At 36.7% G+C, this 26,252-nt stretch overlaps 3 protein-coding genes across 25 annotated transcripts in view; 2 read left to right on the forward strand and 1 right to left on the reverse strand.

The window, feature by feature from the left end:
• arhgap21b (Rho GTPase activating protein 21b) overlaps nucleotides 1-15,564 on the forward strand; it is a 104,103-nt gene extending 88,539 nt beyond the window's left edge. For 3 of the 18 annotated variants that reach the window (XM_009298105.5, XM_073923520.1, XM_073923540.1), the window contains 12 exons: nucleotides 3,468-3,601; nucleotides 3,674-3,816; nucleotides 5,610-5,768; nucleotides 5,859-5,937; nucleotides 6,304-6,377; nucleotides 6,494-6,583; nucleotides 7,055-7,180; nucleotides 7,255-7,296; nucleotides 9,179-9,284; nucleotides 10,302-10,325; nucleotides 12,373-12,404; nucleotides 12,597-15,564. In XM_009298105.5, the coding sequence (XP_009296380.1) occupies nucleotides 3,468-3,601; nucleotides 3,674-3,816; nucleotides 5,610-5,768; nucleotides 5,859-5,937; nucleotides 6,304-6,377; nucleotides 6,494-6,583; nucleotides 7,055-7,180; nucleotides 7,255-7,296; nucleotides 9,179-9,284; nucleotides 10,302-10,321 (973 nt within the window). In that variant the 3' untranslated portion in view covers nucleotides 10,322-10,325; nucleotides 12,373-12,404; nucleotides 12,597-15,564. Of the gene's footprint in view, nucleotides 1-3,467; nucleotides 3,602-3,673; nucleotides 3,817-5,609; nucleotides 5,769-5,858; nucleotides 5,938-6,303; nucleotides 6,378-6,493; nucleotides 6,584-7,054; nucleotides 7,181-7,254; nucleotides 7,297-9,178; nucleotides 9,285-9,964; nucleotides 10,326-12,372; nucleotides 12,405-12,596 lie in introns of all 18 variants that reach the window. The other 15 variants (XM_001918933.7, XM_068213590.2, XM_009298096.5 and 12 more) reach the window with 7 other exon arrangements.
• ro60 (Ro60, Y RNA binding protein) overlaps nucleotides 1-20,075 on the forward strand; it is a 489,528-nt gene extending 469,453 nt beyond the window's left edge. The window contains exon 9 of the transcript XR_012388809.1: nucleotides 19,728-20,075. The gene's annotated coding sequence lies outside the window, so the exon portion shown is untranslated. The remainder of the gene's footprint in view (nucleotides 1-19,727) is intronic.
• The window catches only part of dpp6b (dipeptidyl-peptidase 6b), a 298,152-nt gene continuing 287,536 nt past the window's right edge, over nucleotides 15,637-26,252 (reverse strand). For all 6 annotated transcript variants that reach the window (XM_068224691.2, XM_073919875.1, NM_001115122.1 and 3 more), the window contains 6 exons: nucleotides 26,126-26,180; nucleotides 20,821-20,938; nucleotides 20,671-20,729; nucleotides 19,603-19,675; nucleotides 19,432-19,505; nucleotides 15,637-17,031 (listed from right to left, as the gene is read on the reverse strand). In XM_068224691.2, the coding sequence (XP_068080792.1) occupies nucleotides 16,885-17,031; nucleotides 19,432-19,505; nucleotides 19,603-19,675; nucleotides 20,671-20,729; nucleotides 20,821-20,938; nucleotides 26,126-26,180 (526 nt within the window). In that variant the 3' untranslated portion in view covers nucleotides 15,637-16,884. The remainder of the gene's footprint in view (nucleotides 17,032-19,431; nucleotides 19,506-19,602; nucleotides 19,676-20,670; nucleotides 20,730-20,820; nucleotides 20,939-26,125; nucleotides 26,181-26,252) is intronic.

Consider the following 26,252-nt stretch of genomic DNA (forward strand, 5'->3'; position numbering starts at 1 on the left):
GCATTTATTTCAGCCAAACTTAAACATATAATACTTTCTCAAGAAAAAAAAAAAACAAATAAAAGAAATCGTTCAAATTTCTATGCTCTATTAAACATGACCAGTGTTGGGGGTAATATATTACAAGTAATGCAAGTTTGTAATAATGACATTAAGACAGACAGGATAAGACAGACACTCTCACTAGCCACTTTGGCTGATTGGAAATAATTTTTAAATTGTAGTTTTCATAAAAGCAGGGTTCAACAATAAAGATGGCCCACTATTTGTGCAAATGTGATCTCAGAATCGAGAAGCAGCACAAAAATAACTGTCCGCGTGAGCAAAAGAAAGAGGTGAATACCGAATGAGAGGGATGATCACTCCCACACACGGGTAAAAAGTCTGTGCACTCCCGTTTACTTGCACGAAGCAATCGTGCCTAGAGGAATCACAACTAGTGTTATCAATTCTCTTTGAAATAGACTGGACAAAAAGCAATGACCATGCGCCCACTGTCTTGCTGCTTTCAAGAGCTCAAGATTAATATATATATATATATATATATATATATATATATATATATATATATATATATATATATATATATATATATATATATATATATATATATATATGTATATATATATATATATGTATATATATATATATATATATTTATATATATATATATATATATATGTATATATATGTATATATATGTATATATATATATATATATATATATATACACATATATATATATATATTTTTTTATATATATATATATATATATATATATATATATATATATATATATATATATATATATATATATATATATATATATATATATATATATATAAACTTCCTGTTTATGTGTAGTTAACTAGTGATCTGGGACCTTTAGCCAGGACAGATTACTGTGCAAATTTTTAAAACATGACAATAGTTCTTTTTTAAATGTCTTTTTTTTTTTAATACAAGTTTTGTTGAATTGAAAAGTGTATGTATACAGCTATATTTTGCTTGTTTGACACATTTAAAATTTGTGGCTAAGAAATAATAATTTATTTTTGGTGTGGTCAGAGATAAATTTGGTAAATCCTTTTGGTAAATCCATTTTAAGCCTTGAAAAGTCATGTGAAATAAAAACTAAATGCAATGCGATATGCAATAAACACATTAACTCATGCACATTGAGCAAGCTCATAAACATCACACACAAAAAGTGAAATGAACGAGGACGCATTACACATAACACAACATTTAAATCAAATAATTTTAGCATGTCAAAGACAAATTTATGCATATAAAATAGATTTTTCCAAAGCCAACACAAGTGTGGCTAGTGAAAATGGTGAGTGGCTAGTAATGTTGGAAATCTACTAGCCACAGTGGCTGGTGATCAAAAAAAGTTAATGCCAATCCCTGGTAATGACATAACTTTTTCTAAATAACGGGTAAAGTAACGCATTAATTTTATAAGGTAAGTCATAATAGTTGAGTTGCTTTTTGAGAAAATGTGATACAAATAACTTTTTAGTTTACTTAATTCACTTTTAAAAAATAAATTGCCGAATTAAAATGAACGTCGTTACATTAAATCCCACATACAATGAGAGAATGCAGGAAGAAATGAAAATGGCAGGGCCTTCTTACAATTCTGCGATGGAAATATTCTCATTATTTTGAACTCATGGAAGAAAAGGAAAAGAGGATTGTCTGAATGGAAAATTATTTTACTTCACTAATAAGACAAAAAGGACAAAAGTATCCAAAGCATTGCTTTAAACCTTTATTAATCTGTATATATACATGACATGTAAAGCTCTAAAGTCAGGAAGTTACATCCTACATCAATTTTTTTAATGTGTTTTTATTAAAGGTAAAAAGGTTACACAGTGTGTGTTGTTAACTGCAGAGCTCCTCTATTTAAAAAAAGATCCAAGCTTCAGCCCCGTGAGAAAAAGTCATACAAAAGTGACTAAAAATTAACGTAACGCATTACTTACTATAAAAAGTATTGCAACTAGTTACTTTTCTGGAAAGTAACTCAGTATTGTAATGCATTACTTTCAGAAGTAACTTTCCCCAACCAGTGGCGTAGCGCAAAATGCGGAGGCCCCCCTGCAGGGATCACCGATGGGGCCCCCAGTTTTCAAGGGGGTCGGGGGGGTTTGGGGGCGGCAGAGCCAGAGATATACACATATACACATATATCTGTGATCGGGAGTTTTCCTGGATGTTAGTATTTTTATTTTTATTTCAATTATGAAAATTATAATTTTACATCACTTTTCTACATTGATGGATCAGTGACCGCACGGGCATTCCTGACAAAGAGCTTGTGTTTGTGTGTACAGAAATGTACTATCCACCCTCCCTGTTAAATTTGATCTAATCATGTCCTGAAACACAGCTCCTCTCCTGCTTTCACTTCTCATACTGATGGAGGGAGCGATTTGTTTGTGAATGAATGTCCATTATGAACGACTTGTTCACTAGCTGACAATAATACAAGTTTCTGGCAGCGCAGCATCTCGTTGTCATATTTCTTTTTCATTGTTTGCTGATTTTATTCAACAAAGCTAGCATAAGCCGAGTATTTAGTGCGAATTGGAGCTGCTTTGCCGTATGGTGAATGCAGTAAGTGGCTTTATTATCATCAATAACGCTACCTGTTTAGCACAAATTTCAGAACATACAAAAACGTAAAAAACTTAATCCTACCTATGGAATGTTCTGCCTTTGTGCTTTGTTTTCTTTGTTTGCTCGTTACTACACCCGTAGACAGCGCTACAGTCCCGCATCTTCACGTAATAACACTTGTCTAGAGCATTTGTCCTGGGAGCACTGTACCAATGTGGCGGCGCTATTGACGCATGCTCAGGGTCCCTATACAATATCTAGTGTATATATCTATGTCACAAATTGAGGTGCGGGGAAAGGAGGCGGAGTGGAGCGACAACGCGGGGAATCCTTCACAAACTGAGTAGCGATCACAAATCGAAAGCGGCGATAACGTCAAAGTAGCCAGAAGTCATTCATTTTTTTAACGAGAACCGGCGGCGAGAAACAGCGGCGTGTCTTCATTGGCTATGACGCAGTTCGGCAGCAAGCAATCAGAATGAAGTAGTCCACCGCTTGAGAGGTGTTCAGAGAACACAGACCTGTGAACTTTGGTTCCATCCACAGTTGTTCCCAAGAGTTTGTTTATTGCGGTTCCTGGATTTTCAATTTTTGAAAATCGCGACGACGTGGGGCCCCCTAATCACGCGGGGCCCCCCTGCGGTGCGTGCGGTGCGTGCCCTGCGTGCCCGTCCGCTACGCCACTGTCCCCAACACTGAACATGAATTGGTAAATATTTGAAAAAGAAATGCATTTTCCCAGGAGGGCTAATAGTTTAGCCTTCAACAGTATATGTTGCCATGTGTTAGCTTGCCTTGTGTTTAGTGTCCAATAATGAGTGTGTTTTTGGTAACAGTGCACCCAGCAGTAAGACAGAACCGTCGCCAAAGACCTCACGGCAGTCTCTCAGCATTAGACAAACTCTGCTTGGTGGCAGCAGTAAAAGTCAAAGCCCCTACTCACCCAAAAATGAACAGGACAGGAGTAAAGGTAATTAAGAAATAACACTGAAACCCATCAATGTCAGTGAAATGTTTTTCTGATGTCAGCGTTGTGTTTCAGATGACTCTAGTCCTCCGAGAGATAAAGCTGCGTGGAGAAGAGGTATTCCAGGTTTAAAGAAAAAGCCACAAGATAAGAGGCCTGCTGCTGGCGTCACATTTGGAGTACGACTGGATAACTGCCCTCCTGCGCAAACCAATAAAGTAAGTGATTTAAACATGTCATTAGTTATGTTTTCATTAAAAAATGTGAATGAACTTTGTGCAAAACTGAAATCTCGCATAAAAGATCTGAATAAAGTAGCGTTTTCATCCAACGAGTCAAAGAGAACAAAATCATCACTTCCTGATTATCTGGCGCAAAATATCAACAGTAAAAACGGAATTTGCTGCGGTAGGAGAAGCTGCATCAATCTTTTCTTTTCTTGTAAGATGCAGAGCACAGACGCTCTTGACAGTTCTGGAGGTAATTAATAAAATAATAACTTTAAAATGAATGACTAAAATTCACAAAAACATACACAAACACACACACACACATATATATATATATATATATATATATATATATATATATACATACACACACACACACACACATATATTCACAATGTGCTCAGCCTGCTGGTTTGTCCATTTACACACATTTTCCTCATTCCATGATCTCTTATAACAAAATCACATGAACTTTTTCAATGCGCATATTGGAATTTGTTCCGTGAAAGTGTTTCCATCATAGTTTATGCACATCTTTTTTTTATAAAAATTTTTAGAATAAAAAGTTTATCCTACTCAGTTATTTGCATATGTTTTTTGACATTAAATTAAAAATTTTAAAATGTATGCGCATTTTGGCGTTTCCATCAACTGTTTTGTTTTCATGAGCACATCAAAAATCTGCATAAAAGACTGATTGCATTGTGACAAAGTTAGGGTAGGTTATTTACAATTCAAGGTAAATATTAAATCTATATAATGTTTATCATAACATTAATGTGATGTAGGGTGTTTAACTAATCGAAATTCAATTTTGATTTTGGCCTCCAATGATCATGAAAAGAACATGAAACGAGTTAAAATGATTACTGCGTGACATTCTACCCCTTTCAGCAGTCCACATTAATTTCTCTGAAAAGTCCAGTATAACGTGGAATCATGTAAGATAACTTTTGAAGCATGAGATGTTCTTGATTTATTGAAGTGCCATTTATTCATTTTTGTTTTCAAAATCTTCAAAAAAAGAATTTGTGCAGAGTCGAGCAGAAAACATATATGGTTTCATTAGGTATGGGGCGGTTAAGGATTCTGATGGTATGATAACCTTGGATACAAATATCACGGTTTTCATGGTAATGTGATCACTTCTCTAAAATAAAAAAATTAAATGTTGTTTCAATCAACCGTTTTTTTTATGCGCATATCCAACATGTACATAAAAATGGGTGGATGGAAACGTAGATGCCAAAATCAAAATGGGGAAATACAAAATTCTATACCATTCCAAATGATTGGGAACAGCTGTTTTAATCAGCTCAACAGGTGAAAATTTTAGTCTCTCTGCTGTTGGTTTGTGGACAGCCATGGCTAAGACAAAAATCTATACCCTTTAATCATATTGCCCACTGATTAGCATGTTAAATGATCATTATTATAACTTTGACCATCATAATCAGGATTATGATTCCCATATTTAAGCAACCCTAACATAAAGTAGTTTTTGTGGAGTAATTGTCATAAATGTCATTAATGTCTTCATGTGTAATAATAAGTGATACATTTTTTTGTTTGTTTTTTAAATACAGAATAGAATTCCCTGCTGTTTAATTAATTAATTAGTTTATTTATTTATTTATTTATTCATTCATTCATTTATTTTTTTAAGGTCACATTATTTATTCATTTATTCATTATTTATAGGTGACATGACTTTTTTTGACAGTTTTTGCTTTTTTTTTTTTTTTTTTTAAGAAATGCGCTAATTGCCATCTGTGTTGTAGTTTGTGCCTTTGATCGTGGAGGTGTGTTGTAAGCTGGTGGAGGACAGAGGGCTGGAGTACACAGGCATTTACAGAGTGCCTGGAAACAACGCTGCCATCTCTAGCATGCAGGAGGAATTAGACACTAAAGGCATGACAGACATCGATATCCAAGATGACGTGAGGAAACATCTTTTCTTGTGAGACAACATATGAGCTGTTGTACCATAAAGGCAGTCCTGATCTTTATGCTTTCATTTCTTTCAGCAGAAGTGGCGCGACCTCAATGTGATCAGTAGTTTGCTCAAGTCCTTTTTTAGGAAACTTCCGGAACCTCTGTTTACTAATGGTGAGAATTATGTGTAGAATAGATGTCTCTTGGTTTTCTACAAAACATGTATACAACTATGTAGTCTGTTTTACAGAGTGCATTTTTAATGAAAGCTTTATGTTCTCCTCTGGTAGAGAAATGACTCCTCCTAGAGGACAATTTTAGTCATGGTCATGAACAACTAGTACATATATATGTAGAAATTTTATATCAAGACTTAAAGATTGTAAGGATTTGTTCCTTTAATACTTTATGAAGTAATAAAATGTAATCTTAGTGTTAAGATTTGTGCCAGGAGGAAGATTCATTGCTATACTAATGTTTTGAGTTGAAAGATCATGGCTTTTAGATGTCTAATCATGCTTTATTTTGTTGTGGTCATAGAAAAATATTCCAACTTTATTGATGCCAATCGAATGGAAGACCCTGTTGAGCGGTTAAAAGCACTAAAGAGACTGGTATGGTTTATCTAAATGGTTACTATACTGAAATTTGCTAGATAGGGGAGAAATCTTTCAATGAGCAATAGAGTTCTCACCAGGTTTAAATCATATTTACTGACTTTACCTCCTAGATTCATGAGTTACCAGACCATCATTATGAAACACTCAAGTTTCTCTCTGGACATCTTAAAACAGTTTCAGAAAACTGCGAGAAAAACAAGGTATGAGCTTTTGGCTTGTTCATTTATCCTAAATGTATTCTACAAACGCTCACATTGCATGAATTCTTGAAAGTAAATCATCACTTTTATGAAGATTAAACATTAAATTATACAATTCATAAAGTGTGTTATCATTAAAGGGATTGCTCACACACACAAAAAGAAAATTTACCCACCCTTGTCTTGTTGCAAACCTTGATTCTTCTGTTGAACACAAAAGGAGGTATTTTGAACTGTGTTGTAACCTTGTAACCATTGGCATCCATAGTAGGAAAAATAAACACTATGGATGTCAATGTTTACAGATTTTCAACATTCCTTAATATGTCTTTAATCTGGTTTGAAACAAGTTCCTCAATCCCTTTTGCAGTTCTGCTTAATTTCACCTGTCACAGCTTGTCTGAATTACCTGAGTGCACAGATGTTAGTAATTACAGGAACATTTCAGAAGCTTTTCTTATGTTTAAATAGATGGAGCCACGCAACTTGGCCATTGTATTTGGCCCAACCCTTGTCAGAACCTCTGAGGACAACATGACGCACATGGTTACCCACATGCCTGATCAGTACAAGATCGTTGAGACTCTCATTCAGCAAGTAAGAACGTTTTTGTTTAATCTGTGTGTAAACCGATGCCAGACTTCTGCTAAAATTTGTCTGCTTTTCCACAGTATGATTGGTTCTTCACAGAAGATGGAGATGAAGAGCCAACGGTGAGTCTGGGTCATCTTGCCATTCTCTGAATGCATTTCTCAGCCCTTAAAGGGAAAGTTCCCCCAAAAGTTGACTCATTATTTACTCTCCTTTAAGTAGTTCCAAACCTTTTTAAGTTTCTTTATTCTCTTGAAAACTAAAAAAGATATTTTGAAGAATGCTGAAAAGCTGTAACCATTGGCTTTCATAGTAGAAGAAACAAATGCTAGTCAATGGTTACAGGGTTTCTTTAAAAATATCTTGTTTTGTGTTTAACTGAAACAGCTTTGGAATAAGTTTTGGATAAGTAAATGATATTCATTTTTGGGTAAACTATTGCTTTAAGAAGCATCACCATGCTATCACTCTTCAAAACAGTAGTGGATAACTTAATATAAACACTCTCAAACTGTGATCTTCTACACATTTCCTTTAGTTTTCATACAATCTTATTTTGTGTCACTTGAAATCCTCTCGCTGCATTTAATGGTGTTTATTGACATGTATGGCCACACTCGGACGGAATATAATGTCCCAAGCAGATTTCAGACCTGATGCATAATTTCATTTTCACAGAAGAAAAGCTGCATTACAGGTACTTCTTTATACTAGGGTGTGAGGCAACTTACTTTATTAAGGCTTCATGCAGCTTTGCATTTTATACAGAATTGATGAGAACTGCTTTAACTCTGTGCTTTAATAGTGAACAGTGCACAGGTCATACACTGCTCACCGTGCTCCATGTTTAAATGGCTGTGAATGCTGATCTTTTGAGTGAAATCCACTGCTACTAAATGCAAAATGGCTTTGTCTTTTAAAGCTAAGTATAAAATAAACTTAGAATTAATAAACTAACCAATTCCACTGTATATTTTGCGCTTCACTTCAGTGCAGTAACAGACCATAAACGTACAAGAAATTTACTTTAAAGAGCACCTATGATGAAAATCATCTGTAGGGAGCAAGTTTGGACAGAACTGTAGGTATAGTGTGTCCGCAGTTATATTAGGGGGATATAAAGACAATAAGTCACTTTTTTTTTTACATTTCCTGATAGTAAAATAGGATCCAAATCTCTTCCAATTGGAGGCCGACCATAACGTTACGCAGGAGTGTGGTTTCTCCGCCCACCGAATTGATTGACAGCTTCGTATTTACATGTCTTCGTAGTAACGTAGAATTATATTAAAAAATACAGGACGTGCACAGAGCAACTGGGATTAAAAGATCTGTTCAGCTTTCTGTGATTATCAATCATCATTAAATGTGATCAAGAATGAGTTTTTCAAGTTAAAACGTTTGTAAAACAGTGCATGTTTATAATGAATTACAGCGATTTTACTGTCCTTTATCAGACAACAAACCTTGTGTAAGATCTGGTTCCTTCATGTCCATCACTGTGCTGTTTATCTGACAGAGCCAGGGATTGAGGCACACTCTGACAGGCACGTGGGAACGGTGGGCAGGGAGAACTAGCATTAAAGGCGTAGGCAACAAAAACAGCTACATCGTGTATAGAGCAGAAAATCCCATTATTCTAAAAGCTGTAATAAATAATCTGATGGATGTTCTGAGCTGAAACTTTACAGACACAAAAGACTTAAATCTTGAAAATGGGATAAAATAGGTGCCCTTTAAGTTGTGATTTACTGGATAAACATGATTGTATTGATTCAGTCACTTTAGGACAATGCAAACCCACCAAAGCATTTGCATGGTGGTTAAAGCTTCCACTGCTCACAAAACACAAATTTTGCCTTGAAAACTTCAATTTGGTTCTAAAAAATCTTTGATTGTTTAGAAAAGCCCATACATGCACATGCTTCAAATGGCACTGAACAATTTGTTCCCCGTTTTTTATGCATATGAGTTTCACCTGCTTCAATTGTTTGTTTTTGTCAGACCACTGTGGAGCAAGAGAGCACAGTTCAGTCTCAGCCTGTACCCAACATTGACCATCTCCTAACTAACATAGGGCGTACTGCTCCATCGCCCGGAGACGTCTCAGGTAATTTAGTAACTTTTTTTCCTCAAAAGTTTCTGGATGTTATATAAATTGAATGTTGTTTAAAAGTTCAGTGTGTTCAAATGTTATTGTTTGTGTATGTTTAATTCTCTTAGTATATTTCAGATGATTGTTAGGCATTCATGCTTGCATTAAGATCTGTCAATGCTTCGAGCAAACGAAAAGCAAGCTTGTCTTGGTGCATATGTAAAAATGAACTATTTTGGCAATTTTGTACAGGTCAAACAGATTTGATAAGCTAACTGAAAATTGGATAAAATAGTTCCTGTGTATGTGAAGCTTATGAATCAACCTTATTTATTTGATTATTATTATTTTTGTTTTACTTCAGTCATTGTTTTTTGACTAGTTGTCTTTATTTCAATGCTATGATTTCTTCCGAACTCTCCTTTTGCTTTGGTTTGTATTGGTTTGAACCTCACTCATTGCCATCCCTCCCTAATGCTTTAGTCTCCGTTATGACTCCACTCCTCCTTTTCTTTCAGTTCTTTTCCCTCCTTACCTTTCTCTTGTGCTAACCCGGCATGTTCTTTCCCAAAAGAAATGGAAAAGTCAATGCTAAACCACCAAAGGTTTACACGTCTGACCCATCTTGTCTCTAGTGTTTTCTTCTCCCCTGTCCCTGTCCAGCACTGCTCACACATTACCCAATCTTGACACAGGCCAAGTGGGCGGCGTCTATCACTCGGTGATGTCACTGATGGACTCTGTAATGTCTGTGATGGACAGCTGGGACTGTAGGAAGAAGGAGGAGTGTTGTCCCCAATGTAGCTGCCTAGTCTGCAGAAATCCCAGATTCTTATAAATTGAAAGCAAATCCGGGACAAACCCAGCAGAAAACAAAAGAAACAAAAAAAGAGTGTCAGAGAAGTTGATATTTGTCATCGTCGTGTTGCACGTTTCATATCTTATAAGACTATTATTAACAGAGAGGATACAGAGCTGTGATGGTGTAATGTGTCTGAAAAGCCTCTTTGCTGTCTCTCGTTGTCTCTGAAGCTGACCGCAAGGAGTTCTAGCATGGTATGGTCTCCAGGATTTCATGTGGCATACACCGTAACTGTCATTGATAATGTCTGAAGGGGTGTGGTGAGGGGCTGAGACGGCTTAAACGATTACGCACCATTCGAAAGCAGTAGTGTTTCTCCAAGGAGAGTGAGCAAAGGGGCTTTTGAGTGGTCAAGTAGCCCACCTTAAGGACTCGCTTCCTCTTCGTAGCTGCTTTACCACCTTAAAGCTTTGGCCCCTTTAGCCCCTTTCTGCCCTCCTGTCATATCTGACCCTTGTTGTCCCTTGTCATAGTCTCTCAGTGCTTTAATTCATTCTGCATCTCCATGTTTTGCACAGACGAGAGAAAAAACTTTCAACAAAAATGATTGCACAGGTGACTGATTTCACCTGCTGCGTGATAGTGTGCACTAGCATTGATTGGAACTGAGCCATGTAACTTGCCATCAAACTTATCAGGTTACTTGGCCACAACCAATGGGAGTGCAGACTTTGGAGGTTGCATAATCCACCTCAGTCGGAATGCCTGTCAATACAGTACAGTTATGTGTTGACCTCCACTGAATTTTAGAATCGTTTTAAAAACACCCTAAGGGTGCTTTCACACTAGCACTTTTGGTCTGCACCCGGGTTCGTTTGACTTGAGTACAGTACGTTTAGCTAGTGTGAACGCTGTCTTCTAAACTTGGGTGCACACCCCTGAAAGAGATGGTCTGGGGTACAGTTCATGCAAACTCTGGTACGGTTCACTTCTGGTATGAATGCAATCTTACTAAATAATGAAAGTGAACTCCCACTTGTACAACAAACGTTAGTCTTCATAACGTTCATTTGTGTGTGTATGTCTGTGTACACTATTTCTGTTTGTTTAGACGAAAAACGACTTCTGCAGACATCGCATCATGTTCTGGACATTTTTAATATATATATATATATATTTTTTTTTTTGTGGCAGATAGACAACAAAAGTAACAAAAGCAAATGATTCTGTTAAAACATAATTCACTGTGATAAGCGTATGTCTCCATTTTGCCGCTTTGCTTTCGTGACCGTCACCTATCAAACGCTGTACACAAAACAGCAGCTTGATGACGCAAGGGTACCGAGGTTCCAAATGTTTGAACTCAAACCAGCTGAGAAGGTGGCAAGGGGGGGCAATCGAACTTGGGTTTGGTCCAGCAAGTGTGAAAGCACCCTAAGATTCTTCCAAAATCTAAACAATTTAGTATAAAATGGGTTATGTGCACAAATGGCAGCAAAATTACATAGTTATGCGTTTCACTAAGCCAATAATTAAAAACAAAATCATTGCAATTAACATTTTCAAGGTTTGTCAAATATGATACTTGTGTATTAGAAAATCTCATAATGTAATTTAAACAACTTAGAAATTAGCCTACTCTCACTGTGTCTACACCAGATGCAAGCAGAGTGAAGTGGCTAAACTATAACAACTATAGTCAGTGATTCAAATTTCCGACATTAGACTGATGCAGTGTTGCAATTGTAACATTACAAGCACTCACTGTCAAGAACAAATGGATTAAGAATGATTGCATCTATGCAACATGAAATACAAGTGTTGTGTCTGGTGTAGACACTGTTCAATTTTTATCTTTATGCAAATAGCACAAGTAGCCTTGATTTTTCGACCTGGTCTCACCCCTAATACATAGCTGTTAGGATGTCCATCCCTGCTTTGGTGATGTCTGAGTTGGGAAAGAATGCCTGTAGACATGTTCTGCTGGCTCTTTGTGTGTTTGTCAGTTATTGGCGGTCTCACTGTGGACAGGCTGTCTGTCTGTGTGAATGTGTGCATGAGCTGCCTACTGTCTTAGTCCTCACTGCTGGGTTCTTGTCATCACTCATTCCTCTTTCTTCCATTTCTCTCTGTGTAAAGTGTGTCACCCTCATCTCTTGGATCTCTACATGACTCCACTGTTTGTGCTGTTTTCCGCTGATGTTGTGGTGAAGGATATTTATATTTCAGCCACTGGCTCTTTGTCTCTGATGTATTGCACATAAAATGCCTGCTTACTCTTTTCTCTTCCTGTTCCACTAGATTCAACCACCAGTGACTCTGCCAAATCCAAGGTAAGAACGTTATTGTGAGAATAAATCTGTTTTAGATTCCAGATCTGTTTGATGTTGGAATGATTACATTTAGGTGTAAACTTGTCTTTTTGTTTGGCTCTATTGTTATTGATGTATTTTTATGATAATTTATGAAATACCTTTTGCAATAAAATAGCTGATATGGCAATAAACTCAAATCTCTCTCTGTAGCAGGGTTCCTGGGGAACTGGTAAGGACCAATATAGTAGCGAGCTGCTGCGTACTTCCATCTTTGCTAGCCGCAAACGCAAAAAGCCTAAGGACAAGCCTCAGCCAAGTAGCTCTGATGATGACCTGGATGCTAGTTTTTCCAAGAAAGATCTTCCGGTGCAAAATGATCCAAATTGGCCTGCTGATGACCAAACCGAAGATGCAGAAAGTGAAGTAGGACTCGATGACCAAAGGACTGAGGATGATGACCAGAGCCCAGGAGATGGCCTTGACCTCACTTCTGAAAACAAGCAGCTCATCACAGAACATTTGCCCCAGCAAACATGTCCCTCATCTAAGATCAATACATCGCCCAAACCTAGTTATCATATGACTCGCCAAAGTTCCCTGTCCGATCATCCCTCCAACTACGATGATGGATGTGTTTCAGATCTGGGCACCCTTAACAGCACCAGTTCCCAAGCCTCCGTACCCAGAATAAGACACGGTAGGACAACAGGCCACTGGATGGAAAGTGCAGGAATGGGCCTAGGGGCAGAAGTCTGCTCAATCACATCAGATTACTCCACCACCTCCTCCATGACCTTCCACACCGGAGTGGAGTCCATTGCTCTTAGTCCCGAGGTACAGTCTGTTGCTGAAAGCCGGGGGGACGATGCTGACGATGAAAGAAGTGAACTCATTAGTGAGGGACGACCCATGGAGACAGACAGCGAAAGCGACTTGTCTGTCTTTGCTGTTGGTCGAGATGGCGTGCCAGCTGAAGATAGCAGCCAACTGGGGGGCAGTGTCACACCATTGCAAGATGTACCCAGTCTTATTCCCTCCCATCGAATCATTGCATGCGATACCCTGGCACGCAAGAGGGGGAGTCGGCAAAAGACAGACAGCGAGTCTTCAGCAGATGGAAGCCGCAGTGACAAGGAGTCCACTCGAATCTCACGAGTGCTGGAGGCAGTCAAAGGCCGGTCCACTGGCAGTCTGAGCTCTTCTTCTCGTAGTGAATCTGAGCGAGCTGAACCCATGTGGCGAATTAAAATCACCGACCGGTTGAAGTGTCGACTGCGAACATCGGCTGATGACATGTTTGGAGTGGGATCCCAGCGCACCAGGTCCCCCGAGACACGAAGTAAACGGAAAAGCAATATCCGCCGAAGGCACACCATGGGTGGTCAGCGGGACTTTGCAGAGTTGTCAGTAATTGGGGACTGGCAAAGAGTAGAGGGCAATGAGCTCTCAGCTATGGATCGTTTAAAGCCAAAGTGCAGTTCACAGGACTTCTCCATCAGAGACTGGATAGCTCGAGAACGACACCGTACCAGCAACCCTGAAGTTAGCCTGGATGTGCTGGATCTGCACTCTTCTCGATCACGGGACCTGTTATCCGCGGGGCCTTCGCACTCCTATTTGGGTCAGCACCTTAATGGAGATGTAGCGGTCGCTCAGGGCAAAAGCTTAAGCCTAGGCGCTGACGCTCACCCTCACAAACTCTCTGGTGCTCAAGTGGTCCGTTCTCGTTTCTACCAGTACCTGTGAAAGTGTGTGTGAGAGTATACTCATGTATATGAGTGCACTTTTTATGAGTGTTGACATGTTTTATGGTACTTGAGTGCTTGTAAGCCATGTTGGCATCAGCGGTAGAATGTGATTGGAGTATCGTGATTGAAAGCATGCGTGTATGAGATCAGGAGAAAGTTGCTGTTGAGTGTTCTCTGATGGACTGATAGAAATGTTTTTAAAACATCCTGTGATATTTCCTTCTGTGAATGAAATTATGTACTGACCCAATGTTGTACAGCGAGCAGAGGCCTTCTGAAGCACAGTATTGCTGGAAAACTGGATGAGTTTGAATTCCAGTAATCATAGATTTTAGATTTGAGTATGTAGTCGAGATGGCTGAAGCTGTCCAAATGGCTTGGAAGATAAATGCAAGTAACCAAGAAATAGGACTTTAGGTCGGTAGTCTGAAATCGTATGATGTTGAGAAGACTTGATGAAAGTTTCGTTGTGTTGGAAATGTAAAGAGGCCCCCAATGTTGATCAATCTTTCAGTAACCAAAACAAGAATGTATCTGCTTGTTGTAATACTAAACAAACTGCCATGAAGTGTGTATATATATTCCCCCTTCTGTGCTTTTTTTCTCCGTTTATCCTGCCTGTGTTTGGACTGCTTTGCGTGCTGTGTTATGGAACAGTGTCTGTTTCGTTTTTCTTTTATAAGTGCGGTGCATGGCAGACACTCGGCACATTAAATCTTTTTTTTTATTAATTGCAAAAGACAAAAAGGAATTCAAACAACTTCCCTCTTATGCGGTTTGTAGTGTTGTTGTTTGTTGTACTACAACTACAGAGACATAATTACTGTCTCTAGCATAAAGCTGGAAAAGAAATAGAATGAATTGTTAAAGAACAAATCAGGTGTCTTTGGATCATGAAAGTGCCTCATATTGAATATTGGTCTTGGGTCATCAAAGGTGCCACATCATCTCAGATACATTAAGGTGTAAAAAAAAATATATATATTATTTTTAAACTCACCTCATCCAGACTTCATTCATAGAAAAAAATGAGAATCTTCCATTCCTACAGCATTCCGCCTGGGTCTTAACGCTATTCTAATGCATCGTTTTATGTTGTGCATTTGGTATTTTAACCAAACTTGAATTTTAAATATTCTTGTAAAGTAAGTAACTTAAATGTACATATCTATTACTGGTTTTAGCTGCTCCTATTCTTCTGGTCATCTCCATCGCATCGATTTCTTTTTTGTAAGTATTGTACGATAAAGAGGTGAGGTTTAAGGGACCTGGGGGAGTAAACCCGTAAGTGAACATGCTAATCATCTGGGGGTCTTCAGTCTCCCTTGTGTGAACAATGCTTCCCTAACTGTTTGTATCATGCTGGGTCTGCTCTTGTGGTGGACGCAAATTGTAAAACACTGGAAAATAAACCCTTTTTGTCTCATAAATTGTTGTTGTCCTTTATCATTAGGCCACAAGAGGGCAGACTGTGAGCATCACATGAAACGAACCCCGCAGTAGCTTTCAAAATGCTTTATGTACAAGGTACACACAAGTAGGGACCAAAACAGTTGAAATTTACACATCAGTGCATCTGCTTACAAGACAGGATTTCACTTACAACAATAAATTCAGTGGAATCACATTGGAACATTCAAGCTGTCAAAAGTACACGTAAATAGATACATTGAAACAAAGGAAACCATCTTGCCACCATGCCAAATTATATAACAAGAAAATATATTCTATGCAAAAGCTCTTTTAACATCTTCTTAACCACGTACTGTATGAAACAAAAAAACCCAACCTGCCCCAACACTAGTCCTATGAGTTCTGTATTCACAGTTAATCTACTGTATTACTTTACAACTTAACTAATACACAGGACTGTGAAGAAAATGTTCTTGGCAGGGTTGTGGCATGGTTTACATTACATGAAACTTTAGAACATTTTTTAAAATTATTTATTTTAATCTGTCCATAAATTATTTGTCATACCTCATGGACTGCCTGTCTTAAGCAGGTTTACTCCATTAAGGCACAGTGACTAAATGAATATCCAAAGACGTTTGCAGCTGCACTCAAGTCGGAAATCAAAATTAAGACTCTGATTCGCAAATGATTTCATGCGGGCGTTGCTATGAATCATTACAACAGCTGTTTGATGTAGGATGTCTGATGTACTCAAGCAGGAGTTTTAGATGAATGCTTTGCACGTTCAGCTACATTGATATTTTTTTTTTTTCACATAAATTGCCACATTCAGCTGACCCAAAATGCATTTATGAATGTTTTTATGTGAATTTATCCAATATTAATAGGCCTGATGACTGATAATAATGAGCTCACAATAACATTTACACCCAAATAAAGCGCCTAAAATGTAATAATTGGATCGAAACTCACTGGAAAAGTTGAGAAAACAGTTCAGTTATCTGCAGCTAATAGTAATTCTAGCCAATCATTCTGACCTATATTGTGCTATCACCTCTTAAAGCTTTCTTTCAACAGTGCATGAATTACAGAACACGAGCTCAGTGCTTTGACCAAACCACAGCAGGTTCTCTCACACTGTACGCAATGGTTCATCATGTCTTTCTCCAAACCCAAACTCCTTCCTGAAGCCAATGAGCCAATCAGAGATAGGGGTGTGGTCCATGCGGAGGCTCGGGAGAAGTCCTCAGAATGAATATGAGAATGGATGACTGTATAATGGAGGAAAGGAGTTTGCATATCGGGCTGTAAGCAGACTGGGTGTCGATAGGAATTTAACCATCATCCTCGTTGTCCTGTTTCTCTTCACTCTGGATTATCTCTGGAGGTGTGAAACATTCTACGAAGAAGTTGACCAGTGATTGACTCAGATGCTGCTGCGAGTCTTTCGAATTAAGGAAATGGCCTTCATCTGGGTAGATCTGGCAAGGACAAGAAAAAATGTTACCAAAAAAAAACAGTAATACTTTAAGCATCAGTTCTCACCATTAACTAGTGGTTTATTACTAGCCCCACACAGAATTTGTGCACCCGCCCCAAAAATCATTTTAAACCCGGAAGCTGAAATTAGCTGACAAAAGCTCAAAATTATCCAGTTTTTCCCACAATTTAAGCTAACAGGTGCTAACATTGTCTTACACAAATCTGTTAAAATCTCAAAAAAGTTCTCAAGGGTTTCATGAACCTTTAATGTTTAGAAAAATTTAAATTTCAATGGAGAATAGAGCCAAAGCAACTGAGAAAAACTTTAATAAGCAGCAAATTAGTAGTTGAACAAAAGAGTCACAATTAACAATTTGTTAATTTGATAATTGTACCACAGAATAAAGTTTGACCAAAAACCTAATATATATCTGCCTCGCCCTTTCAATTATTGCCCATTTTGCTAGCTATCGGAGTGGATTTTAGCATATTTTAGCTTGATGGTTGCTAACATGTCACATGGTTTTAGCACATTAGGCTATGTTATAATTAGGTATCTGTATTTTCTTGACATGTTTCTATGAGGTTGCTAAGTGTCTGGGTGGTTTTAATGTTGCTATGCAGTCGCTAGTGATTTTTAATGTTGCTATGCAGTCGCTAGTAGTTTTAAAGTATGTAGTTGCTTGGGATAAGCAAAATATTCAGAGTGGGTTTTAGCATCTTTTAGCTATGTAGTTGTTAGCATGTCAAGTGGTGTTTAGTGATCTCTTATACTTTTGAGTATAATAACTATAATAAAATAATAACTTGACTTTTAGTTGATAATTTGGTATCAGGAGTGGCTTATATGAAAGGCAAAGTCCTCTAGATTACGCTTATTTTACTAAAATAAAATACGATCATGCCTTGATTTTTAATTATTTAATTAGGACATTAAAGTCTGACTTTGCTTAGACAAAAGTCTTGTCACTAAACAGAAATAATGTACAGTATAGAAAATAAAGTCATGGTGCAGTGGAAAAAGAGTTTATTTTGTAAGATATTGTGTAAGACTCCAATGAGATTGAACGACTGCATCCATAGATATCTACAATGACTCGAATAACTTATTAATAAAGTCATCTGGAATGGCAAAAAAAAAAGTGTTCTTGCAGGATTCCCAGAGTTCTTGGATTCTTATACTTTTGAGTAGGTTTAGCATGTTGTGATGCCATGTCTAGTCTTTTTAAGATGAACTCAAGATGTCTGGGTGATTTTTTTAATTATTATTTTTTTTTTGTTATTATAAGTGGTGGTAGGTGGAAAGTTTTCTGGGTGTCTTTCAGCATTATTTTTTAGCAACTACTGTTGTGTGGCGTCTTGAGTGTTTTCAGCAATTCTTTTAGCATGCTTTGGTTATGCTAGGCTTCATGCTTTAGCTATGCATTTGCTAGTGTTTGAAGTGGTGTTTAACATTTTGTTACTGTTGAGTAGGTTTAGACTTGTTATGCCATGCCTAGGTGTCTGTTTTCTTAACATGTTGCTAGACGTCTGGATGAATTTTAATGATGCTGTACTGTCACTAAGTGTTCAGGTGGTTAATTAGTTGTAGTTACTAGGGTGTCAGCGACGCAGTGGCGCAGTAGGTAGTGCTGTCGCCTCACAGCAAGGAGGTCACTGGTTGCAGCTCCGGTTGGGTCAGTTGGCGTTTCTGTGTGGAGTTTGCATGTTCTCCCTGTGTTCCGTGGGTTTCCTCCGGGTGCTTCAGTTTCCCCCACAGTCCAAAGACATGTGGTACAGGTGTGAATCGGGTAGGCTAAATTGTCCGTAGTGAATAAGTATGTGTGGATGTTTCCCAGAGATGGGTGGCAGCTGGAAGGGCATCCGCTGCGTAAAAACGTGCTGGATAAGTTGGTGGTTCATTCCGCTGTGGCAACCCCGCATTAATAAAGGGACTGAGTCGAAAAGGAAATGAATGAATGATACTAGGGTGTCTTTAAACAATATTTTCAGCATTTTTAGTTGCTTGGCATTTTGAGTGTTGTTGCATTTTGTTTTTTAGCAAGTTGCTAAGCAGGTCCTGTGGTTTTTGCATGTTGCTATGTGGTTTGTATTATTTTACTATGTGGTTGCTAGGGTGTATTAATTCTTTTAAAGTGTCTGAGAACAGTAAGGGTTTAGCATGTTGATATGTAGTTGCTACATCCTCTGAGTGGTTTTTAACAGTGTTTAGCTGTTGCGTTTGAGAATGATGCTATGCAGTTGCTAGAAATCTGATAAGAATAACTATTCTGTCTGTGTATTCTGTTTGATTTAGTAGGCTAATTACTGTGAGTAGGTACTCGAAAGCCATTATTATAATGCTTTATGTAAACAAAGTATGTCAATAGCTGTGATCAGTGTGTGTGCTCAGCTCTTACCTGTAATGTATAATTAGCCTTCTCATTTATCAAATGATTAATAAATTTGGCCGTGTGCTGAAAATGGACTTTCTCTACATGAATGGAAAAAATATGTTACTCACAATCAAATCTCAGTAAAAATTGTTTTAAGAACATAATATATTTAAGAAATAAACCTGTCAAGTTTACCGTCGGCTGTAGGGTGAATTATCATAAGTTTCTTGTCTCTCAGTTGCTCCATGCGGTCTGTTAAACGCGCCATCTGAAAAAAAGAAATAGTTAAATATATATATACACACACTACCTGACAAAAGTCTTGTCGCCCAACGATATATAATAAATAATAACTTGACTTTTAGTTGATAATTTGGTATCAGGAGTGGCTTATATGAAAGGCAAAGTCCTCTAGATTACGCTTATTTTACTAAAATAAAATACGATCATGCCTTGATTTTTAATTATTTTATTAGGACATTAAGGTCTGACTTTGCTTAGACAAAAGTCTTGTCACTAAACAGAAATAATGTACAGTATAGAAAATAAAGTCATGATGCAGTGGAAAAAGAGTTAATATTGTGTAAGACTCCAATGAGATTGAACGACTGCATCCATAGATATCTGCAATGACTCGAATAACTTATTAATAAAGTCATCTGGAATGGCAATAAAAAGTGTTCTTGCAGGATTCCCAGAGTTCATCAAGATTTTTTGGATTCATCCTTAATGTCTCTACCATCTTACCCCAGACATGCTTAATAATGTTCGGTTCTGGTGACTGGGCTGGCCAATCCCAGAAGCACCTAGATCTTTTTTGGTTTCAGGAACTTTGATGTGGAGGCTGAAGTATGAGAAGGAGTGCTACAGAATCCTGCTGAAGAATTTGTAATGTAATGGGCAGCACAAATATCGTGATACCCCTGTTGATGTTGCCATCCACTCTGCAGATCTCTCGCACGTTCCCATCCTAAATGTAACCCCAAACCATGATTTTTCCTTTATTAAACTTGACTGATTTCTATGAGAATCTTGGGTTTATGCGGGTTCCAATAGGTCTTCTGCAGTATTTGTGATGATTGAGATGCAGTTCAACTGATGATTCATCAGAAAAATCTACCTTCTGCCACTTTTCCAAATAATCAACTAGAAGTCCAGTTTTTGTTTGTTGCCCTTAAAACTGGGATCCATAACAAGACTTTTATCAGGTAGTGTATTTTCTTTTTACCTTGCCTTTAAACATACTCTGTGGGTTTACTTTACCTCGTACTCTCTCTTGTTGATCTGCGGCAATCCTAAATAGCGTTCAGAAAATGCAGAAGCTGTGGAACAAACATTTATAGGTAAAACTGAATAAGCCTGTCTACTTTACGTAAATAAATGTGTGATCAAACACTGGATTAGACAAAATACCGTATATAGAGAAATCAGTGATAGGGGAGACGGCAGTGCCACACTTGATTTTGATTTTAGACAGGTTCGGAGATTCGTCCAAGTGTAAGAGTCGACTGGCCAGATACCCTCCATATGCCTGAAGCAGACAAAATATGTAAGTAAGCATGTATGAACATAAATGAGGCAAAATAATACAGCTAGTGTTGAGTAAGTTACTTCAAAAAAGTAATAAATTATTCATTACTAGGCCCACACAGAATTTGCACGTGCAGAAACCTGCAGATTTTAGCCCATCATTGTGTAAATGAGTGTCAATTTATATATTTTTTGTTTTTAAATTAATTTCACTAATATTATTGTGATCTAATATTAGTAATATTAAAATGTACAAATGATTTATGTACAGTACAGTTTGTAAAGTAATATTTTCTGTCTTTTAGTAGATATTTTATATGAGAGACTTGCTTTATTTAGCCAATAAGTGGATCTAATTGGATTTGCATTGTAAACATTAAAGTTGAAAACTTATAATTTTTTTTATTTCATATATTAATTTAATAGTTATCATATTACTAAAAGTATTCCACATAAATCCACAGATTTTTTTTTTGTTTGTTTTTTTGCTAAATTCTCTGTAAACATAGCAAAAAATGTCTGACTGGCCCTACTCATTACTAATTGCCTACTTAAAATTGTATAATGATATGAGTTTGTCTACTTAATCATTTAATAATTAATTCAATTACTTGACCACATAAACTACCTATAAACCTTGAAATTAGTCAAATGAGGCTGTTCGGTTAAAAAAAAAAAAAAAAAAAAAAACGTACAAAAATTTACGTTTCAAAATAAAATAGTTCAAAGTAATCACCATATTTGACACAAACCATATTTTATCATTCATTTCTTCAAATGATTGTTTATTAAGCATGTTCAAGCATTCTTATCAATGTAACCTTTGTTCATTCATTCATTCATTTTCCTTTGGCTTAGTCTCTATTTCAGAGGTCGCCACAGCAGAATGAACCGCCAGCTTATCCAGCATATGTTTTACACAGTGGATGCTCTTCCAGCCGCAACCCAGTAATGGGAAACACCCATACACACTCATTTATTATGGCCAATTGAGTTTATTCAGGGTTTCTGCATTTTTCCTCAAATCAAATTTAAGACTGTTTAAGACCATTTTAAGACCATTATGAAAGAAATGTTAGACTTATACAGGGCTAAACACTGATGATTATTTCTAATGACTCGCTTTGCCACAAAAAAAGCAAATGTAATTATTTCTTAGTGACACTTTAATGTGTCAAAACAAGAAAATTGTAGCTTTAAACACTGCTTTCAACATAATATTTTTTTTCAAAGTTTGACATTGTGAAAAGTATATTTATTGTAGAAGAAACAACATCAATAATCAAAAATATATATTTGTTGGCTTTTGGTTCAAATTAAAAACTTAAAGTTTCATGCTATTTATAAATAATATGTCTACTCCCCTTTGGTTCTGTAAATAGTTTTTGGATAAATGTACTATAACATAAAGGGATAAACTGCTCGGTTATTATCATGTGTAATTGTTTTTAGATTTCGGCCTGATTGGGTAGCTTTACTTGGACAGAGAAAAATTAAGACCTGCTTAAATTTTTTAAGACACACCACAATATTTCAGTGTATTTAAGACTTTTAAAGGCCTAAAATTTAGTTTTAGACATTTTACAACTTTTTAGGATTCACGTATAGTGCATGTCTTAAAGTGTGGGGGGGGGAATGCCAACTGACCCACAATGCCAACTCCACAGAAATGCCAACTGACCCAGCCAGGACTTGAATCAGCGACCTTCTTGCTGTGAGTGCTTACCACTGTGCTGCCCGAATGTAGCCTTCTTTATTTCAAATAGAATTATTCTCAAAATGTATTAGTAAAACACAATGTACAGTTACTCTACATTATCTGCGTAGTTCATTTGAAATTGGTCTGTAAACTTAACAAATGACACTAAATTTAGATTTTTAATGTATTTTTTGTTAAACTTACCAAGCCTGCATTTATTTAATAAAAAGTAGTAAAATAAAACATGGCAAAATAAAAATACTATTTAAAATAACTGTTTTGTATTTGAATATATTTTAAAATGCATTTATTCCTGTGATTTCAAAGCAGAATTTTTTGCCAAATTACTCCTGTAAGATCATCCTTTGCAAGTCCTTCTAATAATTTAATTTGCGGTTCAATAAATGTTTATTAGTATTTATTAACAGTTGAATACATTTTTTTCAAGATGCTTTGATGATTAAAAAGGATAACCATTTATATTGAATTGTACTGGTTTAGTATTTATCACTGTAGTTTTTAATTGGTTTGGTACTATTTTCATGTGTACATTTTCAAATCTCTTAGTACAAAACTTTAAACTGATCACACTTGTAACACCTTCAAATCTAATGTTTGATTTCATTGTATTTGCACATACAGTTGAAACCAGAAGTTTACATACACTTTAAAAAAGGAACAAAACCATTTAAAAAAAAAATCTGATGTTAAATTATACTAAGCGTTTACTATTTTAGGTCCATTAGGATTACTTACATGATTTATATTGGCTAATTGCTAGAATAACGAGAGAATGTTTTTTCAAACATTTTTTAAATTAATTTCTAGACAGTCAAAAGTTTACATACCCTTCCTTGGTATTTTTTTTTTTTTTTAGCTTTGCTTTTAAACTGTATAACTTTGGTTATAAATTGAAATAAATGTTTTGGTATCCTTCCTTAAGCTTCTCACAATAGTTTAAAGGAATTTTAGCCCATTCCTCCTGACATAATTGGTGTCAGATGAGCTGAACTGAGTCCGATTTGTTTGCTGTTTAGCTTGCACAAGCTTTTTCAACTCTGCCCAAACATTTTCTATAGGATTGAGTTCAGGGCTTTGTGATGGTCACACCAAAACATTCACTCTGTTGTCCTTAATGCACATTTTAACCTATTTGGCAGCATGCTTATCGTCATGGTCTGTTTAGAGGACTCATTTGTGGCCAAGTTTTAATTTCCTAGCAGATGTCTTGAGATGTTGCTTCGGTATTTCTAAATATTGTTCGTTCTTCATCGATGCGTGAAGTGAATCAGTTCATACTGCAGCAAAACAGCCCCACAACATGATGCTGCCACTCCCATACTTCACAGCTGGGATGGTATTCCTAGGCTTGTAAGATTTCCCCTTTGACCTCCAAATGTCACTGGTCATTATGGCCAAACAGTTCAATCTTAGTTCCATCAGACCACAGGACATGTCTCCAAAAATCTTTTTTTTTTTCCCAGTGTAATTTAGCAAATTGTAATTTGGCTTTTTGTTGATTCTGGCTTGTTGATCTTCCCATGTTGTCACACAAGGAAGCAGTGTGATTAAGGTTTTTTTAAATACTATTGTATATTTGTGCCTGCAATTAACTCAAATGTTGGCAATTAGCTAATCAGAAACTTCCAAAACCTTGACAACATCATCTGAGCTTTTTCAGGGCATAATGTTCTTATTGTATGTAAAAGTTATACCATTCATTCATTCATTCATTTTCTTTTCGGCTTAGTCCCTTTATTAATCTGGCGTCGCCACAGCGGAATGAACCGCTAACTTATCCAGCATATGTTTTTACACAGCGCATGCCATTTTATACATTCATCTCTCTCATTATTCTGCTATTAAGCACAAAAGAAACAAATTTGATAATTCCAACTTACCTAAAAGAGAAAAAGTTTAGTCACATTAACATTTGACCTTTTTTTTATTCTTATGTGCCTTTTTATACAGTTTTTGTAAACGTCTGGTTTCAACTGTATATTCGCTCCACTTAATCAATGTTTCAGAACACAAGATCATTGTGATATATATTGCAAACAATTGTTTTAATCACTAGAACAATACAGTAAGACCTTTTTTTCAACTTAGTATCTTTCAGTTTATTCACTAGTAAACAATATAAAAGACAGATTTCAAATGACTATTTGTGCTGAATTAATGTTACTGTGCTGTAAAACTGTATACAGAGCCAATACAGCAATCTGTAAAAAGCTCTATTTTTGTTTTAAAAGTTTATACAACATGAAAATATGATATGAAAATTATATATATATGACAATATATGCAAATGACACATATGACATACAAGTTTATTAATTTTCTTTCGACTTAGGCCCTGTTTACACTAATACGTTTAAAAATGCACAAGTTTTGCTACAGTTACACCATCCATCCACACTACTTTGGATTATTCGAGCGCCGAAAATGGAGAATTGGAAATGCTTAAGAGGTCTTTTTCATTCTAAAGCGCTGCTGCTCCGTGTTAGTGTGGATGGGGGAAAACTGAGACATCTGAAAACAGAGGCGTGGCTGCAGATATTCGACTATCTGATTGGGGCTTTTCCCACAATATTAAGAAGCCTACACACAGTTCAGTCTTGCATCCTCTCCTTGTAAGTTCAGACTTTGCAAGTTTAATATGGAAAACAAACTCCCGAGGACACATCGGGTAAATCTTCAAAGGTAAGAGTGTACTTCATAACATCATTCATATCATCCAGGCTACACATTTTCACTTTCTTAACAATAAAATGAAAACATGATATAAGGAACTGCCTATTTTCATTCTATTTACGTGGTTACATTAATTAATATATTTACTTATCTTTAGGCTGAGCTTAAAACATGTTACTTGAAAACTAATAGATTCAAAAGACCAAAGTCAGGGAATATGTTGTTAGATAGAGACAACAAGATGAATTAAATATCATTATTAACAAATGTAGTGAGATTAGATCCTGCAGGAGATCTTCGAGGTCCGACGTATAGGTAGGCATGCCACTGTGTGTGTGTGTGTGTGTGTGTGTGTGTGTGTGTTTAGAGTTCCGTGATGTGCGTTTTCAGTGGTGCAATGTAGAAGCAGATTTGTTCAGAAATGCTAGGTGAAACGCCAGTGTGGACGTGGATCTTTTTCATTCTAAAACATTGTTTTAAAACTAAAACATATTCATGTAAATAGGGATTTAGTCCCTTATTTATAATTTATTTATACAAGGAAACACCCATACACACACATGCACACAGACATACACTATGGCCAATTTAGTTAATTTAATTCAACTATAGCACATGTCTTTGGACTGTGGGGGAAACCGGAAGAAAACACGGAGGAAACCCAGAGGACCCAGTCTGGACTCGAACTAGCGACCTTCTTGCTGTGATGTGATAGTGCTAACCACTGAGCCACTGTGTCACCCAAAGGTTCTGATCCTGTAAATAAAGATAATCCTACTCAACCGGTCAACTCACCTTTCCATAAACTCCAATTCTGGAGTTGTCGATGTACGTCATCTGAGACATAATTCTGCAGAGAATCACAGAGAAAGAGATGTAAAGGTGACGCTCAGCATATTAGCAGCTTTAATGTTTGCTGATG

Source organism: Danio rerio, chromosome 2 (assembly GCF_049306965.1).
Source record: "Danio rerio strain Tuebingen ecotype United States chromosome 2, GRCz12tu, whole genome shotgun sequence".
NCBI lineage: Eukaryota > Metazoa > Chordata > Actinopteri > Cypriniformes > Danionidae > Danio > Danio rerio.